At 46.9% G+C, this 20490-nt stretch overlaps 1 protein-coding gene across 3 annotated transcripts in view; it reads left to right on the plus strand.

The window, feature by feature from the left end:
- Positions 1 to 20490, plus strand: part of MTCL2 (microtubule crosslinking factor 2) — a 103462-nt gene that overhangs the window by 32141 nt on the left and 50831 nt on the right. For all 3 annotated transcript variants that reach the window (XM_077251865.1, XM_077251864.1, XM_077251863.1), the window contains exon 4: positions 14973 to 15026. In XM_077251865.1, the coding sequence (XP_077107980.1) occupies positions 14973 to 15026 (54 nt within the window). The remainder of the gene's footprint in view (positions 1 to 14972; positions 15027 to 20490) is intronic.

A 20490-nucleotide genomic window follows, 5' to 3' on the forward strand; every position in this document is an offset into this window, starting at 1 on the left:
AATTATTCTAAAATTTCTTCATGCTCTTATCTCCATTCATGACATATACTGGTATAAGACATTAGATTTAATGAAAAGAAACGCTTCTTGCCTGTCTCCTCCCACCCAATTGACCCACCACATACCCTCCATTGGTGCTTGCTCCCTGTCTTTAGCAATTAGTGGCTTCCGCAGTAACCTACCATACTACATTACCACTCAGCGCCGGGAGCCATGATGACAGCCCGCAACCGCTGTGACATTGTGCCGACCCCTGTAAACTTAGACTGGCAGCACTAATGGAAGGTTAGCTCAGGATCGTCAGGGGAAAATAACATAATTAATGTGGTTTTCTTTTCTTATTACATCTGCATTTGTTTTGTAAAAGAACAATTGAAAATTGGATCAAGTTGAAAACATCCATTGAATGCGTTGTGTTGAGCTGTTCCTTTGTTATGCCCTGTGGAAATTAATGTAAACTTTGTCAACTTGTCAGTACAATCTTGGGCATTTGCCCAAAGCTTCTGACATTGTCTCATCAGTGCTGCTAGTGTAAAGGTACCTTCACACTGAGCGACTTTAGAACGATAACGATAGCGATCCGTGACGTTGCAGCGTCCTGGCTAGCGATATCGTTGTGTTTGACACGCAGCAGCGATCAGGATCCTGCTGTGATATCGCTGGTCGGAGCTAGAAGTCCAGAACTTTATTTGGTCGTCAGATCGGCGTGTATCGTTGTGTTTGACAGCAAAAGCAACGATGCCAGCAATGTTTTACAATGGTAACCAGGGTAAATATCGGGTTACTAAGCGCAGGGCCGCGCTTAGTAACCCGATGTTTACCCTGGTTACCATTGTAAATGTAAAAAAAAAAAAACACTACATACTCACATTCCGGTGCCTGTCACGTCCCCCGGCATCCGCTTCCCTGCGCTCCTCCTGCATCCTATGTCAGCGCCGGCCGGCCGTAAAGCTGGGCACAGCGGTGACGTCACCGCTCTGCTTTCCGGCGGTGCTTACACAGGATGCAGGAGGAGTGCAGGGAAGCGGACGCCGGGGGACGTGACAGGCACCGGAATGTGAGTATGTGGGGGTTTTTTTACATTTACAATGGTAACCAGGGTAAACATCGGGTTACAAAGCGCGGCCCTGCGCTTAGTAACCCGATGTTTACCCTGGTTACCCGGGGACTTCGGCATCGTTCTTCGCTGGAGAGCTGTCTGTGTGACAGCTCTCCAGCGACCACACAACTACGCTGCAGCGATCGGCATCGTTGTCTATATCGCTGCAGCGTCGCTTAATGTGACGGTACCTTAAGACTGAAGGAGAAATTGACTCCTAGCTGTTGGTTTTTTTTCTTACGTTCCAGGAAAATTAATGGAGGAACTCCTTGTTTTAGTTTTGGGTAATACAATTATCTGCTAACACTGTTATGTTAGGAAGAGCGTATCGGTCTCTTTTTAATTTATTTTTAATGCAGTTTTGTAATAACAAATGCATTACTTGGAGTTATCTTTTCTACTAACTGCCCCTAAGTCTAGAGTCACATTAGCGTATCACATCTGATGCAAGAGCATGGGATGTGATATGTTACTGACACTGTCGGCTTCTGCGGCGAGCATGATTCGAGTGTCCGTGTACTCTCTCACGTCAGAGAATCTGAGCACAGCTGCGGAGGAGACGGAGAAATTAATTTCTCCATCTTCTCCGTTACCGCAATGGTCGGAAATCGCACTGCGCTCGGGTTATATCCGAGTGCAGTGCGATGTTTCACACGCACCCGTAGACTTATATGGGTGTGTGCAATCCGAATTTTGCTCACAATTGCAGCATGCTGCCTTTTTTTCCTCTGATCTGAGCAGGGAAAAAAAAAGGACACCACTGGGAACACAAGCATGGGATTAAATTTGGTACAAATGCAATCGGATTTTTAATCGGATTGCATTCGTCCGATTTAATCGCAAGTGGGAGCGAGCCCTTAGTGAGATCTTACTCGTCTGCCTGCTGGCAATGGTGGTAGATGGGGAAGACACAAAGGATCACTATCAGATCACATGCCCAGAAGGATTCTGTTCTGCAGTATAAATATTACACTTTCTACAGTCACATGGCGTTTATTTCGGAGTCATGCTTACAGCAATCCCTAGCTCTTTGGCTGGATATATTGGGGGGGAACAGGGGGAGTGAAGGATTAGATCATAAGCAGCTGGAAGTTCTCTCCAGCGGTTCTCGTTTAAGTATGCAGAACAGCCCCAAGTTTAGAAATACACAAAGAACACTTTCAAAAAATGCACCATGTTCTCAACGTGGAAGAAAGCCAAGTGTAGCGAGCCCGCCAGAGAGCTCAAGACACGTTTAGTAATTGATATTGTTGCCATTTTAGGAAGCTAGGGTGGTAGTATAAACTATGTTTTATAGTAGTAAGATTTGGTGTACCCTCAGAGAGGTGCATAGTAAGAATAACAATGGAAAAAGTCCAGCTCACCGTAACGAATACTCCTCATACTCTGGGGGACAAAGGTGTTTTTCCTTTAACGTAGTCAAATAATAGCATGAAGAGAAGGATCCAACTTTATGGGCTGAAAACTTTCTTTGTTGGTGAATGAAATCCATTCCAAAAGTAGGTGAAGATTCCATGATTGGATGATCTGGCAGTCTACGTGTTTCATGGGTTATCCACCCTTAATCATGATAGCGCTGCTGCCACTATGGTACTTTCCGGAATGACCGACTATTTAAACGTACCATAGTGGCAGCAGTGCTATCATGATGGATAAACCCTGAAACACTTAGATCATCATATATTTTAACCCTCACTTTTGTAATTGATTGCATTCACCAATAAATAAAGTTTTTAGTCCGTGAAGTTGGATCCTCTTCTACACTCTACTATAATAATAAAAATAACACTTAGGCTACTTTCACACTAGCGTTGTTGGCTGTACGTCGGAATGCGTCGTTTTGGAGAAAAAACGCATCCTGCAAAGTTGCCCGCAGGATGCGTTTTTTCTCCATAGGCTTGCATTAGCGACGCATTGCGATGTATGGTCACACGTCGTATCCGTCGTGCGACGGATGCGTCGTGTTTTGGCGGACCGTCGGCACAAAAAACGTTACATGTAAACTTTTTTTGTGCGTCGTGTCCGCCATTTCCGACTGCGCATGCGCGGCCAGAACTCCGCCCCCTCCTCCCCAGACATTACAATGGGGCAGCGGATGCGTTGAAAAACTGCATCCGCTGCCCCCGTTGTGCTTAACTGACACACTGTCCGTTGGGCCGATGGTTTGCGACGGCCCGTACCGACGGACTAGTGTGAAAGTACCCTTACTAACCCATTTAGCCATAACTTGTCCTAAAATATTGATATTTCCAACCTTTTTTTGTATCTGTCAAAGCATATTGATGTACGGTAGTTCTACAAATTGCATCAGGAACAAAACATGAGCAGAGTTCCCTGTGTGCAGTATTTACAGCCACAGCTAACACTGCAGATCACCAAACCGTTTGTACTATACTCAAATAAACAGGAAACTTTGATTTCTCCCAATGGCATTGCTGTAGTAAATGACAATTCTGTCTGAAAACCTGTTTTATATTCAGCACCTTATGGCATAAGGTATCTTGAGGATGAAACCTTAGGGTGTTTTCACACTGTTCTTCACTGTTATCCTGCCATATGCCAGGTATTCCTCAATCCTACGGTACTCATATGTTTCTATTCACCCAGCGGAGGTCAAAGGACTGTGCTTTTGTGTTCTATTGGACCTGTTCATATTTTATGTAATTTTTTTTAATTTTCTTTTAATTCCCGAGATATACTTTGGAAAATTTTTACAATTTATTTTTAAAAACACTGCAAAATTCAGTGTGAAAAGACCCTGATTAAAGTGCTGTGTAGTTTCTGTGTTTCTTGTTATATTTTTAAGTTGATGATCTTGTACTAACTTGTAACTCAATCTACAGCTTATTGGTACACTTTTGACTTGTGAAGGGAACTGTTTGTAATAGGAATGTAATTGTATAGGAACTTACTTAAGTGATGTGGTTTCCTTTTGGGAGACAATTGTATTTTTGTTACAAAGCATTTTTTCAATAGGGTTTCATTAAACGTTATGGAACACTTGGCTTCTGCAGCCTTTCTGTAACCCAGTGCATAACAGAGTGCAGAGCATGTTTACAATCCAATCCATCAGTGAGCACATTCTGGCAGCAGGATTTGTAACACTTGTATCTCTTATCCTGAATCTTCTTCTAAGCTGTTTTCTGACCAAATCAAAGTTCAAATTTGACTTGGTTATCTCCATACATCCTATGGACAGTGACCGAGTACAGAGCTAGGCTATTTTTAGTCCCTTAGATTGTGTATAGAGCGGAACACAGATAATTCACACGATCGGTGGCGGCCCTAGCGATCAGGCACACCACCTACTCTGTGAAGTTGTAATTGCAAAGTATTTTGCCGTTGCAGATTTTCTGTTTGTAGCTCCACAGCAGAAAATTCCTGTGAGAAAGTACACTTGAAATATCACTATGGCTGTTATTATACCTGTAGTACCTGATTTATTATTGCATTTACATTTTTGTTAGTGTTTTTTGCTGGGTTTTTCATGTGTGCCTTACTCTTCTTTTTAAAGTTTACGTTATGAGTTTAGCCTGTCTTGATGTTTGTTTTTTTTTGTTTGTCATTGGTCATTACTCACAGAAATACATATAAATAATGTTATTAAGGGTCATCTAAGGAATATTCTGCCACATTGAATGCAGTTGAGCAGAAAAAAACACATCATCAAGATCTGCTGCTGGCAACTCCCTTTGCAATCGCTGACCTTGGATGTCCCAGATGTGATCAGAGAAAAGTCCCAAGGCACTGCTGGCCATAGTTGCACATTTAGGCCATGCAGGCTGTTCACTGTAGCAGAAGCAACATGTGGCCTGGCATTGTCGTTTTGAAAAATGGCTCCTGGGACACTTTGAAGAATTGGCCATACCACTGGTTCCATGGTTCCATTTTGCAGGAAGTAAAATTACATTTCACTTACCAAGCCTAGGAGTCAATCGGTGTCTATCAAATCATCTGAAGACGTTTGCATGACATTGGGCAACTATAGGTCAGGGCTCGCAAAGGCTTTTATTGTGCAGAGCAAAACTGGAATGGAGACCTGTCTACTGCAGGGATGATTACAGCTTTTTGTGTTGCAGGCAACGATAGCTGGAGATTGATCTAGAGACCACGTGGACAGCACCATGAAGTGGCCTTCACAAAGAAAATGTCCATTCATCCTACTCCTAGGATTAAAGTGTGGGGTAGTATAATGTAAAATAGCCGTCAGGGCTGTGGATTAGTAAGCCAAACCTCCAACTCCTTAATTTCCCGCACTGCGACTGGAGGAGGAGCTTCCCGCACTGTGACTGGGGAGGAGCTTCCTGCACTGCGACTGGGGAGGAGCTTCCCGCACTGCGACTGGAGGAGGAGCTTCACTGCTGAGCATGTACATAAAGTGCATAACAGATTCAGTTTAACTAAAAGCAGAGATCCTTAGATCAGCAATAGAATATGTTTATAAGACATTTCAGAGCTTTTCCAAATTCTTATGAAAAAATATTCATCACATGCTGCATTGAACTACTGTACCCAATTTATTATATGGTTGAAGTCGGTTCAATTTATACCAACTCTGATTCCACTAAAATGAACAATGACCCTGGCTGCACAGCACTGGTAGCAGACCTCTCTAGTCTTCATTTCAGGTAAACTAACAGCTCGGAGTTACATACATTTTGTCTTGGAACGGCAATTTCTCCAAATGTCCTAGGAGCCGTGTTTCAACACAATGCCAGGCCGCATGTTGTTGTTGCTACTTTGAGTAGGCCGCAGCCTCTCCAGACTTGTCTCCCATTGTACTTATCTGGGATGTCTTTGTCGGCAATCGCCAAGGGAGCCTGCAGCAGTTGATGTTGGTGATTTGCATGCCCAAGTGCTTTCAGTGTGGTAGAACTTTCCTGAGACAACCATTAATAGCCACATTGGTAGCATACAAGTAAGTTTGTTTATTTCTGCGCGGGGTGCTCCAACTCGATATTGAATAGATTGAGATGTTATGCAAATTGAGGGAAACAAAATGTTCAAATACTGACCATGTGTATCGATCCGGTGATTTTAATAACTCCACACACTTTTCGTCTTGGTATTGAAATTCCAATATTAAGAAGTGCATTTTCTTTTTATTTGAAATGCTTTTTGGGGAAAAACGCAAAACCTCTAAAAATAAAATGTATTCGTGTGTATGTTTGTTACCTTGGTTCGGATTTGTATTTGACAAAATGGCTCCATCCTTGCCCATTGTGCAACAAAGGGTTGTTTTATGTATTTGGTTAGGGGCCTGGCATTGTCGGCAGATTAGTCTTCCCATCCTTTTGCCTCCAGCATAAAAGATAATTGACATCCAGATATGCACCCACCATTCAGATGGCTGTAATCCATTTTGCACCTCTGCTGGGATAGCAATATCCAGGACTACATATCAGCCATTGCATTGTTCGTTCTTTGCATAGTTAGAGGGAGATGCCAGCTCACCTGCATTGTCTGTCTTTCTACCTTCCCTCTTCATGGATTTGTAATTTTAATAATCTTCAATAAATGAACGGCTTTTAACTGGAGCTGGAAACCTCTCTATTTTCCTTGGCTTGCATTGTTCTATGCCTCACATTTGACACTGGCTTTTCACTATCCAGACGTGTTGGGGTCAATGTGTTGAACACAGCAGGAGGCTCACAGATCAGGAGGCCAGTGGTCTGGTGGCCTTGAGAGATGCACACGGGTGTAAGCTGCTGACAGCAGATGGTTGCTTTGTGAGATTTACAAAGATAAATAATTGCTGCTCCTTGTCTGTTACATTGGGATATTGAGCTATGAGGGTTCTTTATATTCACGTAAGGTTTCCTTGGTGCATTGATGTAAATCAGGTTTCTGTGGATAGCAGTTGTGACTCTGTAAGTGAGAACATGTTGAGGTTAACCGGATGGCACACCGCCTAGGGTAAATGTGCAAGGGTATATGTGAGCCGTCATGAATACATTGAACAATAACCATCAATGTCAGTATGAAGGATCCAGTGCTTATATGCCATGCTATCCAGTGTCCGTCACGCAGCCCGAGTGCCTCGTACCTATCAAAAACATGAAAGAACATAACCATACACGATGCTATCAGGGAAACTGTTAAGTGTAGATACAGTGTGTACATATATACACAAAACCACACACACTTGGGGCTGACATGAAGGATAAAAAGGCTGAACTGCACTGTCCAAGGGTAGATATTACGCCTTGAAAAAATTCTCTTCTGTTACCTGTTTCTTAAGGGTCCCAGCTGATCATCTCCTGTGTATAGGTGGCTTTTTGGCTCTTCCTAAACATGGTCTTTAAGGATTTAGTTTTTTTGCGAGATTTGTTGTCTTAGGAGCAGCATTCTTCTATATGGGGCTGTGGTCAGCTATGTGCACATGTGGTTTGTGAATGCCTCAAAAAAACTCAGGTTGTTTTAAGCAGAAACCCCTTCATGAAACTGTCTTTTCTCCTACGTATCATTGGGGGACACAGGACGAATGGGTGTTATGCTGCTGCCACCAGGAGGACACTAAGTTAAACACACACAAAAGATTAACTCCTCCCCTGCAGTATACACCCACGGCTGGACAATCCGGAGCCAGTTCTTACTTAGTGTCTCAGGAGGCACTTGGGTCCTCAGGACCCCACCAATTTTTCTTTTTGATTTAACGGAGAGAAGGGAGCGACAGGCAAATTTTCAGCCCTGATCTCTCCCGCACCAACAACGGGCAAGTACACGGAGCGTTCCTCCTGTATCCTTTCCCGCGACGATGGATGCCAGCCCTGGCTCACCTTTCAGTGTGGCGACGGTTCCCTAGCGTTCCGATCTCCCTCCCTCCTTTTCAGGCGACCATGGGGACTAATCATCCACCTAAGTCTCCTGGAGCCAGGGCACAGCCGGACAGATTGACAGGGCGTCCGTGCAGCCGTCCACTGCATCACCACTGTATATAGCGGTTGACACATGGCGGCAGTAGCTCTCCACCCTCTCCCTATCAAGGTGAAGGTGGATGGAGCATCGGTCCCATCGCACAAGGTAAGTGCGGGGACCGACGAGCTGGCAGCAGGGGGGGCCCCCTTACTCTCTTCCAATGCGGCTCTGCAGCCGCGGGGCAGCGTGCGGCTCTGCAGCCGCGGGGCAGCGTGCGGCTCTGCAGCCGCGGGGCAGCGTGCGGCTCTGCAGCCGCGGGACAGCGTGAGGCTCTGCAACCGCGGGGCAGCGTGCGGCTCTGCAGCCGCGGGGCAGCGTTATTCCTCTGTGGGGGCTCGGCGGCGCCCAGGCCCGGGCCGGACTAGCGCCCGCCTACAAGCACGCCGCCGCCCGCCCACGACACGCCCCCTCCCTGGGCGCTTCTCGCTCCCGAGAAGCGCCCTTCTCACATCTCGGCGGCCATCTTGGATCAGGAAGTGCGCTGACGGCTCTGCAGCACCGCAGCGCACAGGAGGATCTCCCTGCCAGCCACCGCAGAACTTAGGTGAGACGCACCCAATAGGATTGTCTCCCCCCCTGCCAGTACGCTCATTTAATCAGAAACATGTCACAGTCTAGGCATAAACAGACTGGAAAGACCCACTCTGTTATTTTTGCTGTGTGCACCTCCTGCAAGATATCTCTGCCCCGAGGTCACACTACCCCGCTGTGCTCCGCCTGCGAAACGCCTGCGGCACAGGATACTCCGGCCTCTGACCCGGAATGTTCCGAGCCTAGTACCCCCGCATGGGCGTCCTCCCTCGCTCGCTCTGTGGCATCTTTGGAAAGGACGATACAGTCCCTCCGTGACCCGTCCCTTACTCAGGGAACTTCCACGGAGGTTGTAACGCGGTCTAAGAACCCTTCCCGGTCTAGAGGTCGTACTGTTTCTAGAAGCCCTCACTCATCCAAGAAAAGGTCCAGAGTAATGTCTCCGGTCCGTGATCAGCCCTCAAACTCAGAGAGCGATGTCTCTCGTCACTCTTCCCCGACTCATAGCAGGGAATCCCTCCTGGATGACGCATCCGACGCGTCCGGTTCTCCAGAGTATCGTCACGATCAAGAGACTCTAGATTCTCTTATAGATTCTGTTAGTCAGACGCTTCAGTTAGAGGATGAAATCCCGTCCAAGGCGGCTCATCCCGTGTCATTTGGGCGAGCCACAAAGGCTCATAAATTTTTTCCTACGCACCCTCAGTTCAAGGATATTGTAGATCAACATAGAGTCCGTCCGGATAAACGTTTCTCAGGTCAGAAGGCTATGCAATCAAAGTATCCGTTCGCTCAGGACCTAACTAAGGAGTGGTCTCAGTCACCCTCCGTGGACCCGCCAGTGTCGCGGCTAGCCACCAAGGCGGTTCTATCCTCCTCCGAGGGTGCGTCCATCAAGCATCCCACTGATAGACAAATTGACCAGATGGCTCGCTCGGCTTTTGAAGCCTCCTCGGCTTCTCTCTTTCCCTCACGTCTCTTCCATACCAGGGCGAACGTCTATTTGGGGATAAACTAGACAAAATAATCGCAGACTCCACAGGAGGAAAGAGCAAATTTCTTCCCCAGCAACGTACTTTTCGCCCCTTTCGCAATCAACAGGGCCGAGGCCGATATTTCCGTTTCGGCTCCAATTGGTCCAATCCCTCCTCCGCGCCACCTGGCGTCGGGAGAGGTCAGCGCAAGGACAGAGCCTCCCAGCCGTCTTACAAGCCTTCTCCCACTTGGAGAGGCAGACCCAGACAACAGGGATCCCGAGGGCCCAGACCTGGCAGGTCCCCACCTCAATGACTTTTGGCAAACACCGAAGGACACCGACAAAGTAGGCGGCCGCCTACTTTTCTTTCGGGACGCGTGGCTCTCGGTAGTTTCCGACCGATGGGTCCGCGACCTAGTGTCCTACGGTTACAGGATAGAGTTTGTCTCTCTTCCCCCGCCTCGTTTCTTCCAGTCCCCCCCTCCCAGGGCAAGGGTCGGTCAGTATTTCCAGGCTATAAGGTCGCTATGGGAAGATGGGGTCATCATCCCGGTACCTCAGAACGAGTGGTACCAAGGTTTTTATTCCAACCTTTTCATCGTACCAAAAAAGGACGGCTCAGTACGTCCAATACTAGACCTCAAACTTCTCAACAGGTACGTACGCGTACATCATTTCCGTATGGAGTCCCTCCGCTCGGTGATTGCCTCTCTGGAAGAGGGCGAGTTTCTTGCATCTCTAGATGTGCAGGACGCTTATCTGCACATCCCCATCCTACCGTCTCATCAGCGGTTCCTCCGCTTCGCGGTCCAGGGACACCATTTTCAGTTTGTCGCCCTACCCTTCGGGCTTGCCACTGCCCCTCGGGTATTCACCAAGGTCATGGCAGCTGCCGTGGCCATTCTCCATGCTCGAGGTATAGTGGTGTTGCCCTACTTGGACGACATTCTCATAAAGGGTCCCTCTTTTCGGTCCTGCTCAGAAGCAGTAGACGTCACGATAAATACCTTTTTGCGCCTGGGTTGGAAGATCAATTTCAAAAAATCTTCTCCAGTCCCGGCTCAAACCATATCCTACCTGGGGATGATCCTAGATTCCTCTCGGGGTCTAGTACTTCTACCTCCGGAAAAGGTATCCACTCTGCAGAGAGAAGTCCGAAAGCTTACCCAACCTCTCCCTCACTCCCTACGTTTCTCCATGAGGGTTCTCGGCAGGATGGTGGCGGCAATGGAGGCAGTGCCCTTTGCGGTATTTCACCTCCGTCCCCTACAGCACGCCCTTCTAGCAGTATGGGACAGGAATCCTGCCTCGCTAGACCGCCGTCTCCTGCTCTCTCGCTCAATCAGGCAGTCCCTCAGGTGGTGGACCAAGAGGTCCTCCCTGACTCGGGGGAAGTCCTTTCTTCCGGTGCACTGGTTGGTCGTCACAACGGACGCCAGTCTCTTCGGCTGGGGCGCTGTGTTCCGATGCCACTCGACTCAGGGTCGCTGGTCCCCGCAGGAATCCCAGCTGCCCATCAACATCCTAGAGATTCGGGCAATCCGACTGGCACTCCGCCAGTTTCAGCCGTTTCTTTCCGGCCGCGCGGTCAGAGTCCAGTCCGACAACGCCACTGCGGTAGCCTACATCAACCGGCAAGGGGGCACTCGCAGCAAGGCGGCCATGGTCGAGGTATCGCTCATTCTCCGCTGGGCCGAGACCAACCACTCCATACTATCAGCAGTTTACATCCCGGGCGTGGAAAACTGGGAAGCGGACTTTCTAAGTCGCCACAGCCTCGATCCCGGAGAGTGGTCTCTCCATCCCGCAGTCTTTCACCAGATATGCTCTCGTTGGGGGACTCCGGACGTGGACCTGATGGCATCTCGCCTCAATTGCCAGGTTCCCGTCTTCATGGCCAGGTCTCACGACCCCTCAGCCTTCGGAGCCGACGCTCTAGTCCTCTCATGGCAGGGTTTCAGACTCCCATACATTTTTCCCCCAATTCCTCTTCTGGCAAAGGTAATCAGGAAGATCAGGGCAGAACGGATTCCAGTAATTCTCATCGCCCCGGACTGGCCGCGCAGGACGTGGTACGCCGAGATGGTGCAACTGGTCTCAGACGTACCCTGGAGGCTGCCAAGTCGCGCAGACCTTCTGTCTCAAGGGCCCATTTACCACCCGAACTCAGAGGCCCTATCTTTAACGGCGTGGCCGTTGAGTCCTGGGTACTGAGGCAGAAGGGTTTGCCCCAGACGGTTATATCTACCATGCTCCGCGCACGCAAGCCTTCCTCCATGCGCATCTACCACCGCGCCTGGAAGGCTTACTTCGCCTGGTGCAGAGATCGGGGTCGGTCTCCCCTCCAATTTTCTATTCCTCACATTTTGGAATTCCTCCAATCAGGCGTAGACTTGGGCCTTGCTCTCAGCTCTCTTAAGGGCCAAATTTCTGCTCTCTCGGTTCTTTTCCAGAGAAGGATTGCAAACAAATTGCAAGTCAAGACTTTCATCCAGGGAGTTTCTCATATGGTTCCACCTTACAAGATGCCCTTGGAACCATGGGATCTGAATCTGGTCCTCTGTGCTCTTCAAGAGCCACCCTTTGAACCCTTGCAAGAAGTGTCCTTGCGGTTCTTATCGTGGAAGATTGCCTTTCTCGTGGCTGTCACGTCTATTAGACGTGTCTCTGAGCTAGCAGCCCTGTCTTGCCAACCTCCTTTCCTCGTGTTCCACCAGGACAAGGTAGTTCTACGGACATGTCCGACTTTTCTTCCGAAGGTCGTCTCCTCATTCCATCTTAATGAGGAGATTGTTCTTCCCTCACTGTGCCCTGCTCCTTCTCACCGCATGGAAAGGGCGCTCCACACTCTGGACCTAGTGAGGGGTCTCAGACGTTATGTCTCCAGAACTGCGTCTCTCCGTAGGTCAGACGCCTTGTTCGTTCTTCCGGAAGGGCCACGGAAGGGTCTACCCGCTTCCAAGGCCTCCATTGCCAAGTGGATTCGTTCCGCCATCCAAGAGTCCTACCGTGTCAAGGGTCACGCCGCACCTCCGGGGATCAAGGCTCATTCTACCCGGTCAGTCGGCGCGTCCTGGGCCATCCGGCATCAGGCATCGGCTGCACAGGTCTGTAAGGCTGCCACATGGTCCAGCCTACATACGTTCACGAAGCACTACCATGTGCACTCTCAGGCCTCGGCAGACGCGTCCGTCGGTAGGCGAATCCTACAGGCGGCAGTGTCTCATCTGTAGCTCGTAGGCACGCACAGCATTTATAACTTCTTGTTGCCCACCCAGGGACTGCTTTGGGACGTCCCATTCGTCCTGTGTCCCCCAATGATACGTAGGAGAAAAGGAGATTTTTGTGTACTCACCGTAAAATCTCTTTCTCCGAGTCAATCATTGGGGGACACAGCACCCTCCCTGTTAGCCTAGTTTGGCTTGGTTATTCTTTTCAGTCTGTGTTTTTGACTATAACATGTTTTCTGTTTTTAACTGGTTTACTCCTACTGCTTTGTTACCGAACTGGCTCCGGATTGTCCAGCCGTGGGTGTATACTGCAGGGGAGGAGTTAATCTTTTGTGTGTGTTTAACTTAGTGTCCTCCTGGTGGCAGCAGCATAACACCCATTCGTCCTGTGTCCCCCAATGATTGACTCGGAGAAAGAGATTTTACGGTGAGTACACAAAAATCTCCTTTTTTTCTTGGGGGAGGTAGAGGGGGGTCTTTAAAAATCCTCATATCAACAGCAAAGTGCAAGTCTAACACTCCCCTCCAGCTGGGTGGCACACTGACTGTGGAGGGTGCGATAGCCCTGTGTAGGAGGGCAAGCAGGCGATACATGGGGCTGTGTGATGTAAGACACCAGTTCTTGGTCACTAGTGACACATGATCTTTGTTACATGAGGCGAAGAGGCTGGTATCTGGCATTATATGTAAGGCATTGTTCACTCTGTGTTTTCATGCCTGTCTTCCACCTCACATGACCAGTGAGATGGCCAGCTTGGTTGCATTAGTTTCTTTGTGTATCTTGTCATGGTAAATGTTAAACCTGTAGTTTCATGCTTGAACCAGATGAAGCTGATGATACATTTGAGCACTAGTGTGACAACCACATACAGACAGAAAACCACTGTATAATACTGCATCATAACTGAGGCACTGGATGCCAAAGCTGCTCTTATTGCAAAGTGTGGGATCCGTCCTGGCATCAGTTCACTGCAGTGAGGGGTTTGTGCCGCGCCAGAATGAAATACACTTGTGATCAGGACCTTATGTCATGATCCATAGATTGACATGTGCCTGCCACCTCTGCTGCTTATAGGGGCTCTAGGGCAACAGTAGAAAGGACCCTGAGCGGTTATAAGTAGGCTCTCTTAGAGCGGGTTTACGGCAGAACTGACAAAAGGCTGATTTCAGTCTAATGTTAATGGTGGCCAAATTTTGACAGCAATTATATCAGAGTGTTATATGGGTTTCTACAGTTTAGTCTTTTAGGATTTGTTTATACAGAAATATTGTCTAGATCTGACAGATTCAGACGTAATGTATTCAGAAAGGGGGTGAATACTGGTAACTGCCGCTAGTAAGAAAAAAACAAAACGCTAAATAGCAATTAAAAAAAATATATCAAAGTATTCATAATACATTCATGGCATTCAATGAAAGTTTCTCTTTTAATATATAATTAATCTTGAAGTTCCTGCAGAAGACTGTCCTTTGGCTGTTTTGCTTAATATTGGCCTAGAAAAGCAGCGTGATAATTAACACGAGGAGCTGAATTAATTTTGCTTCAAACACCTTCAAGTGTTTGTCAGTTGGTGTGAAAGGCTCACATTTCAGCTTGCATGTGTAAAGGAACCAGTGAGTAATCCAACTGGCACAGATCTTAATGAAGTGTGGTATGTCAAAAGGGCCCAGTCCAGAGAAACAATCCTGCTCCGTATAGAAAGGCTACTGCATGCATCCGGGCCTGCAATTTCTGTACAGACCAGTCTGTTATTGATGGCAGGAGAATGGGGTGGGGAATGGACACTCCTATTCAATGTAGACCAAAAACTGCAAATTATGGAATTGGACAGGGTTGTCATTCTGCAATCTTGTAGAACATCTCATTTCATGTGGATTCGTAGACTTGCCTCATGATTTTAGAGTTGATATGTGCTTCCATTAGAATGAAGCAGATGGCAGGTGCCCTGGGTTCTAGCCCAGATCTGGCATTGTTGAGTTCTTACAAAAGGCCACTACATCTGTGTTTTCCGTAAAAGCAAGTAACAATGGCAAACACACAGTACCACAATGCCATGATATTTTGGGTTTTATCATCCGACCACCAGGAGCTCATCAGACCATTCAGAATCTAGCTCTCATTAATGGATCGCATAATGATCACGGCTGAAGGTGGCTGTAAAATGTGCATTACTGAATGGTGACTTTTATATCTGACATAATTCATTTGTAATTACAGAATTCTTTAAAAAGGAGAAGATCTGGCAAATTGGACAAGAAACCATTCCCTCAGGTGAGACCTGGTTAGGTGGCCAGTGGGTGGATCAGTGTAGAGTGTATTTAAAATATATAATGGTGTGCGTGTCATGTCTGGTCATATCAGTTCTTGTGCTGTGGTCATTAATCATTGTAAGGAGATGTTTGTGCACAAATTACATTAACTGCCGCCATTGGCCCATGACACTTCCTGCCACCATGATAAAGTGTGATGGTCAGGCACAGTTGTCTAGTAGGGTGACCTTGTCAATGGGGTGTACAGCTGGGCCTGCCAATATCTTCCTATGTCCACAAGAGGGTATGTAGAATACTATAGGCAAAAGATTGGTCCTATGTTGCTTCTAAGTGGCAGTCTAACGTTACTTTGTGCTACAAACTTTTCATTGCCACATTAATTATGTAGTGCCATTGATTTCTGCACTGCAGTTACAAATAGTCATTGTCTACCTCCTTTCTGCGCCAAATTATTTTTTTTATTTTTTGAGACTGATTCTAATTCAATGGCTGATCCATATAAAAGCGAGTCTGTCAACAAAAAATAACTGTTAATGCCAAGCACAGACGTGTGGTGTGCACCCTTTAGTGGTCAAACAGCTCAGTGAACCTTACCATCTATATTTTTTTTTAATTTGCATCGATCTCTGCCATTCTCAGGCTCTTGTAAAGCCAGAGCTGTCAATCAAAGAGGAGGGTGGCGATATGTGCACTGAAATGCACAAGGATGCCCTGATCACCTGTGCTTGGTTTCCTTTTCATTCATATTGTATGAAAGAGGACCTTTCCCCAATTTTTGCCTTAAAGGGAACCTGTCACCAGGTTTGGCCGATACGAGTTACAGCCACCGCCTTTCAGGGCTTATCTACAGCATTCTACAATTCTGTAGACCGCTCCCGATCCGACCTGCAAGAGAAGAAAAATAACTTTTATTATACTCACCTGCGGAGCCGTTCGGTCCGATAGGTGTCATAGATCCTGGTCCGGTACCTCCCATCTTCTTGCGATGCCGCCCTCCTGCTTACTTCATGTGGATAATGCGTCCCTGTGTCATCCACATGGGCTCCCCGGCATCGCGCTTCGGCGCAGACGTACTTATTTACCCTGTTGAGGGCAGTGCGCAGGCGCCGGGAAAGGTAAGAGAGGCCCAGCGCCTGCGCACTGCAGGAATTTGCTCTGGGCAGATAAGTACGCCTGCACAGGAGCGCAATGCCAGGGAACCTGTGAAGCAAGCAGGAGGGCAGCATCGCAAGAAGATGGGAGGCGCCGGACCAAGAAGAGTGACACCCTTCAGACCGGACTGCACTGCAGGTGAGTATAAAGCCATGTGCACACGTTCAGGATTTTTTGCGTTTTTTTGCGTTTTTTCGCTATAAAAACGCAAAAAAAACGCTAACATATGCATCCTATTATTTACAGTGTATTCTGCATTTTTTGTGCAAATGTTGCGATTTTTTCCGCGAAAAAATCGCATTGCGGAAAAAAAAGCAACATGTTCATTAAAAATGCGGAATTGCAGGGATTCCGCACACCTAGGAGTCCATTGATCTGCTTACTTCCCGCACGGGGCTGTGCACACCATGCGGGAAGTAAGCAGATTATGTGCGGTTGGTACCCAGGGTGGAGGAGAGGAGACTCTCCTCCACGGACTGGGCACCATATAAGTGGTAAAAAAAAAAAGAATTAAAATAAAAAATAGTGATATACTCACCTTCGATGTCTTCCCGCCTCTCAGGTGCATGCTGCCGCTTCGGTTCCTGTAGCTGGTGTGCGGTGAAGGACCTGCGATGACGTCACGGTCCTGTGATTGGTCGAGACCGGTCATGTGACCGCTCACGTGACCGCGACGTCATGGAAGGTCCTGCGCGCACACACCATCTATACGGAACGGACGCCGCTGAGGTCTGCAGGTGAGTATAAGCATTTTTTTTATTTTTTTTATTATTTTTAAACATTCTATCTTTTACTATAGATGCTGCATAAGCAGCATCTATAGTAAAAAGTTGGTCACACTTGTCAAACAGTATGTTTGACAAGTGTGACCAACCTGTCAGTCAGTTTTCCAAGCGATGCTACAGATCGCTTGGAAAACTTTAGCATTCTGCAAGCTAATTACGCTTGCAGAATGCTAAAAAAACCGCGAAAAAAACCGGAAAAAAAACGCAAAAAAAAAATGCGGATTTCTTGCAGAAAATTTCCGGTTTTCTTCAGGAAATTTCTGCAAGAAATCCGGACGTGTGCACATACCCTAATAAACGTTCATTTTCTTATCTTGCAGGACGGATCGGGGGCTTATCTACAGAATTATAGAATGCTGTAGATAAGCCCTGAAAGGCAGTGGCCGTAACTTGTATTGGCCAAACCTGGTGACAGGTTCCCTTTAAAAACTGCACATTCCTGCACATAGTAGCAGGAATGTACATAAAAAGGTGTTTTGTTATTGTTTGTTTGTTTTTGTGTTTGCTTTTGTTTAACTCCGTTCTGTTGTGGAGATACAGGGCACATAAACTAATGGCACCTAGTGTAATGTGTTTAAATTTTTGTTCTATTTTTTATCATTCTGCTTGCCATTTCCTTTTGTTAAGCTCTTTGCGTGTGCACGGTCATCCCACTATGACGCTGTCTAATTGTAAAAAGGCAGTGTCATAGGGACAAAAAAGTGGACCCCCACAGTTCTGATCCAAATTAAATGTCTTGTGCACAAGCCCTTAGACAAGATGCAACAATTTTAACTCAAAATTTGACCAAACTGCACTGAGAATATTATATCCACCCGGATGTGTTTTTTTTTTTTTTTTTTTTAATAATGAATCCTAAAAAAAACAAAAAACCCTATCTAAAATTGGCAGCAATGACATTGAAACTGCCCATTTCTTAAGGCTTTTTGTGTGCCATGTCTTCATACACTGCCACCAGTCTGTACATGTTAAAGACCCGAATGACATGATGGATTGCATGCTCCCCGATATTGGAGCCGTGCCAGCCACGGCAGTGGGCATCCATACAGTCGGCTCACTTTGTCAATACTAGGATAGGTGATGTCTGACCTTCTGTGACAGAAGGAAACAAGAATAGTTTCTACTGTAGATTTGGGATAACGTATCACTAGATTATTCTGGGGCTAATTAAAAAGTTTCTTCCTTTTTCTCATTACATTTTTTTTGCATGCTTGAATGTATTCATTTATGCCAGATCATTAGTATTCTGCTCCCGCATTACAATCTACATCTCAATGGTGCTTTCATTAAGGCTTCTGCCTTCGTTAAGAAAAATAAAGGGGGACTTTCAAACGGTTCTCTTGATTACAGTGTAAAGGCATCTGAGAAGGATTTAATTTTCCGGGGGGACTGTGAGCTCAGACAAATGCCATTCTGTTCTGTGTACTAGTATGGCAGATTAATGACAGAGGGGAAGCTGTGTGCAGCACACAGAGCCGCAGTCAGGAATAGCGCGCCATGGTCATAATATTTGTACAAGTTGGTACAAAGACCACTACATCTGTGTTTTCTTTAAAAGCAAGTTCTAGCGGCAAACACACACTATTTCCACAATGCCGTGTTGTCTTGGGTTTCATCTCGCATGAATTTCACAACCACCTGGAGCTTATTAGCGGATTCTAAATCCAGATCTCATTAACGTATCACATAATTATGGCTGGGGGTGGTCGCAAAATATGGTGAACTGAACAGTGACTTTCTTTGTCTATATTCACACTGCATTCGGGCACAATACTCAGAATGCACATTTGAAGCCTACCTTGGATATAGGCAACGTAAACCTATACATTTTGTACTTACTGGAAAAAAAGAATTATATGGTTGATTGGTCATGATTTTTCTTTGGAGACTTGTATTCACTCTATTCATTTCGGTGTTTTTCTGAACAAAACTTTCAATTCTTTTTAAATTGGCATTCTGCCAGCACTTTAGGTGCCCGCAACTTCCACATCCCAGCATTCATTGCTCAGCATTGTCCAATAGCATGCCTGCTTCTAACTGAAAGGCCCCATCTGTTTATGCTTGTATGGCATTTGCCTCTCCACTTTACTCTTCTATCAAAGACCCAGCTCCACTCCCTGTATTCTGTGTCCCCGACTATGCTACTAGTCTGACTACAGTTGCTGACCAGCAGCAGGCAACAAGTAAGACAGAAGGGAGAACCTAAATGATGGACGTTGTTTTAGGTTTAGGCACATCTGTTGACCAATGTCAAGCAAGCGGTTTCAACTTTAGTTTTTTTGTTTTGTTTTTAAGCGATAACTGGTCATTTGCTGCAAACTGCATGTTTTATAGCAATCCTGCAGTGAAGTCATGGAGCCATGTCCCACAAAATGTGAAGTCCTGTGGTTATACATCTTGATGTCTAAGAAAAGCTGATTTTTGTTTTCTGCAAGAAGCACTTATCTCTCTCCAGAATATCCTGTTGTGCAGCCATCCCAAACTGTGGTGAAAGCCATAATACAAACATAGAGCAAATGCATAGTAGGCGACACACCCAGACATACCATGCCCCATGTTTTCAGGACTTTAAATAGCATACATTAAGGGCAATGCTAGCTTTCTTAAAGCCTAAATATCGTTTTCCATTTTCAGGTTTAGTTTATCTCCATGATTTAGGAATGTTTATGTGGATGGCATAACATGGACTTTAGATACCGTATTTTTTTTTCTTTTGTACTGTAAAATGCCTTTAAATTTTTTTTTTACACACACCATCTGTCTTCTATAGCCTGACTGTAGATTTGAATTACCGTATTTTTCCGACTATAAGACGCACTTTTTCCCCAAAAAAATTGTGAGGAAAATGGGGGGTGCGTCTTATATTTGGAATGCAGACTTACCGGCATTGTGGCGGCGACAGAGGTGCAGGGATGATGTGGCGCGGTGAGCTGTATGGTGTGAGCAGGGTCCCGTCCACATTTGAGGTGAATCCGCGGCCCGGTATTGATGGAGAGCAGCAGAGCAGGGTGAGTTACGGTATTTTCCGGTGGCGGCGGCCATCTTGCTGAGGCCGCGCGTGCGCAGATTCACTACTCTGCGTCCCAGGGCTTCAGGAAAATGGCCGCGGGAGGCCGCGCGTGCGCAGATAAAGATCGCGGCGGCCATTTTCCTGAAGCCGAGTTCGCAGATTGAGATCTCGGCTTCAGGAAAATGGCCGCCGCGATCTCCATCTGCGCACGCGCGGCCTCCCGCGGCCATTTTCCTGAAGCCCTGGGATGCAGAGTAGTGAATCTGCACACCCGCGGCCTCAGCAAGATGGCCGCCGCCACCGGAAAAATCCTTAACTCACCCAGCTCTGCTGCTCTCCATCAATACCGGGCCGCGGATTCACCTCAAATATGGACGGGACCCTGCTCACGCCATACAGCTCACCGCGCCACATCATCCCCGCACCTCTGTCGCCGCCACAATGCCGGTAAGCCTGCCACCACCAGGAAAACCGTGACTCACCCAGCTCTGCTGCTCTCCTTCACTACTGCTGTGGCG

Source organism: Ranitomeya variabilis, chromosome 4, assembly GCF_051348905.1.
Source record: "Ranitomeya variabilis isolate aRanVar5 chromosome 4, aRanVar5.hap1, whole genome shotgun sequence".
NCBI classification, from domain to species: Eukaryota; Metazoa; Chordata; class Amphibia; order Anura; family Dendrobatidae; genus Ranitomeya; species Ranitomeya variabilis.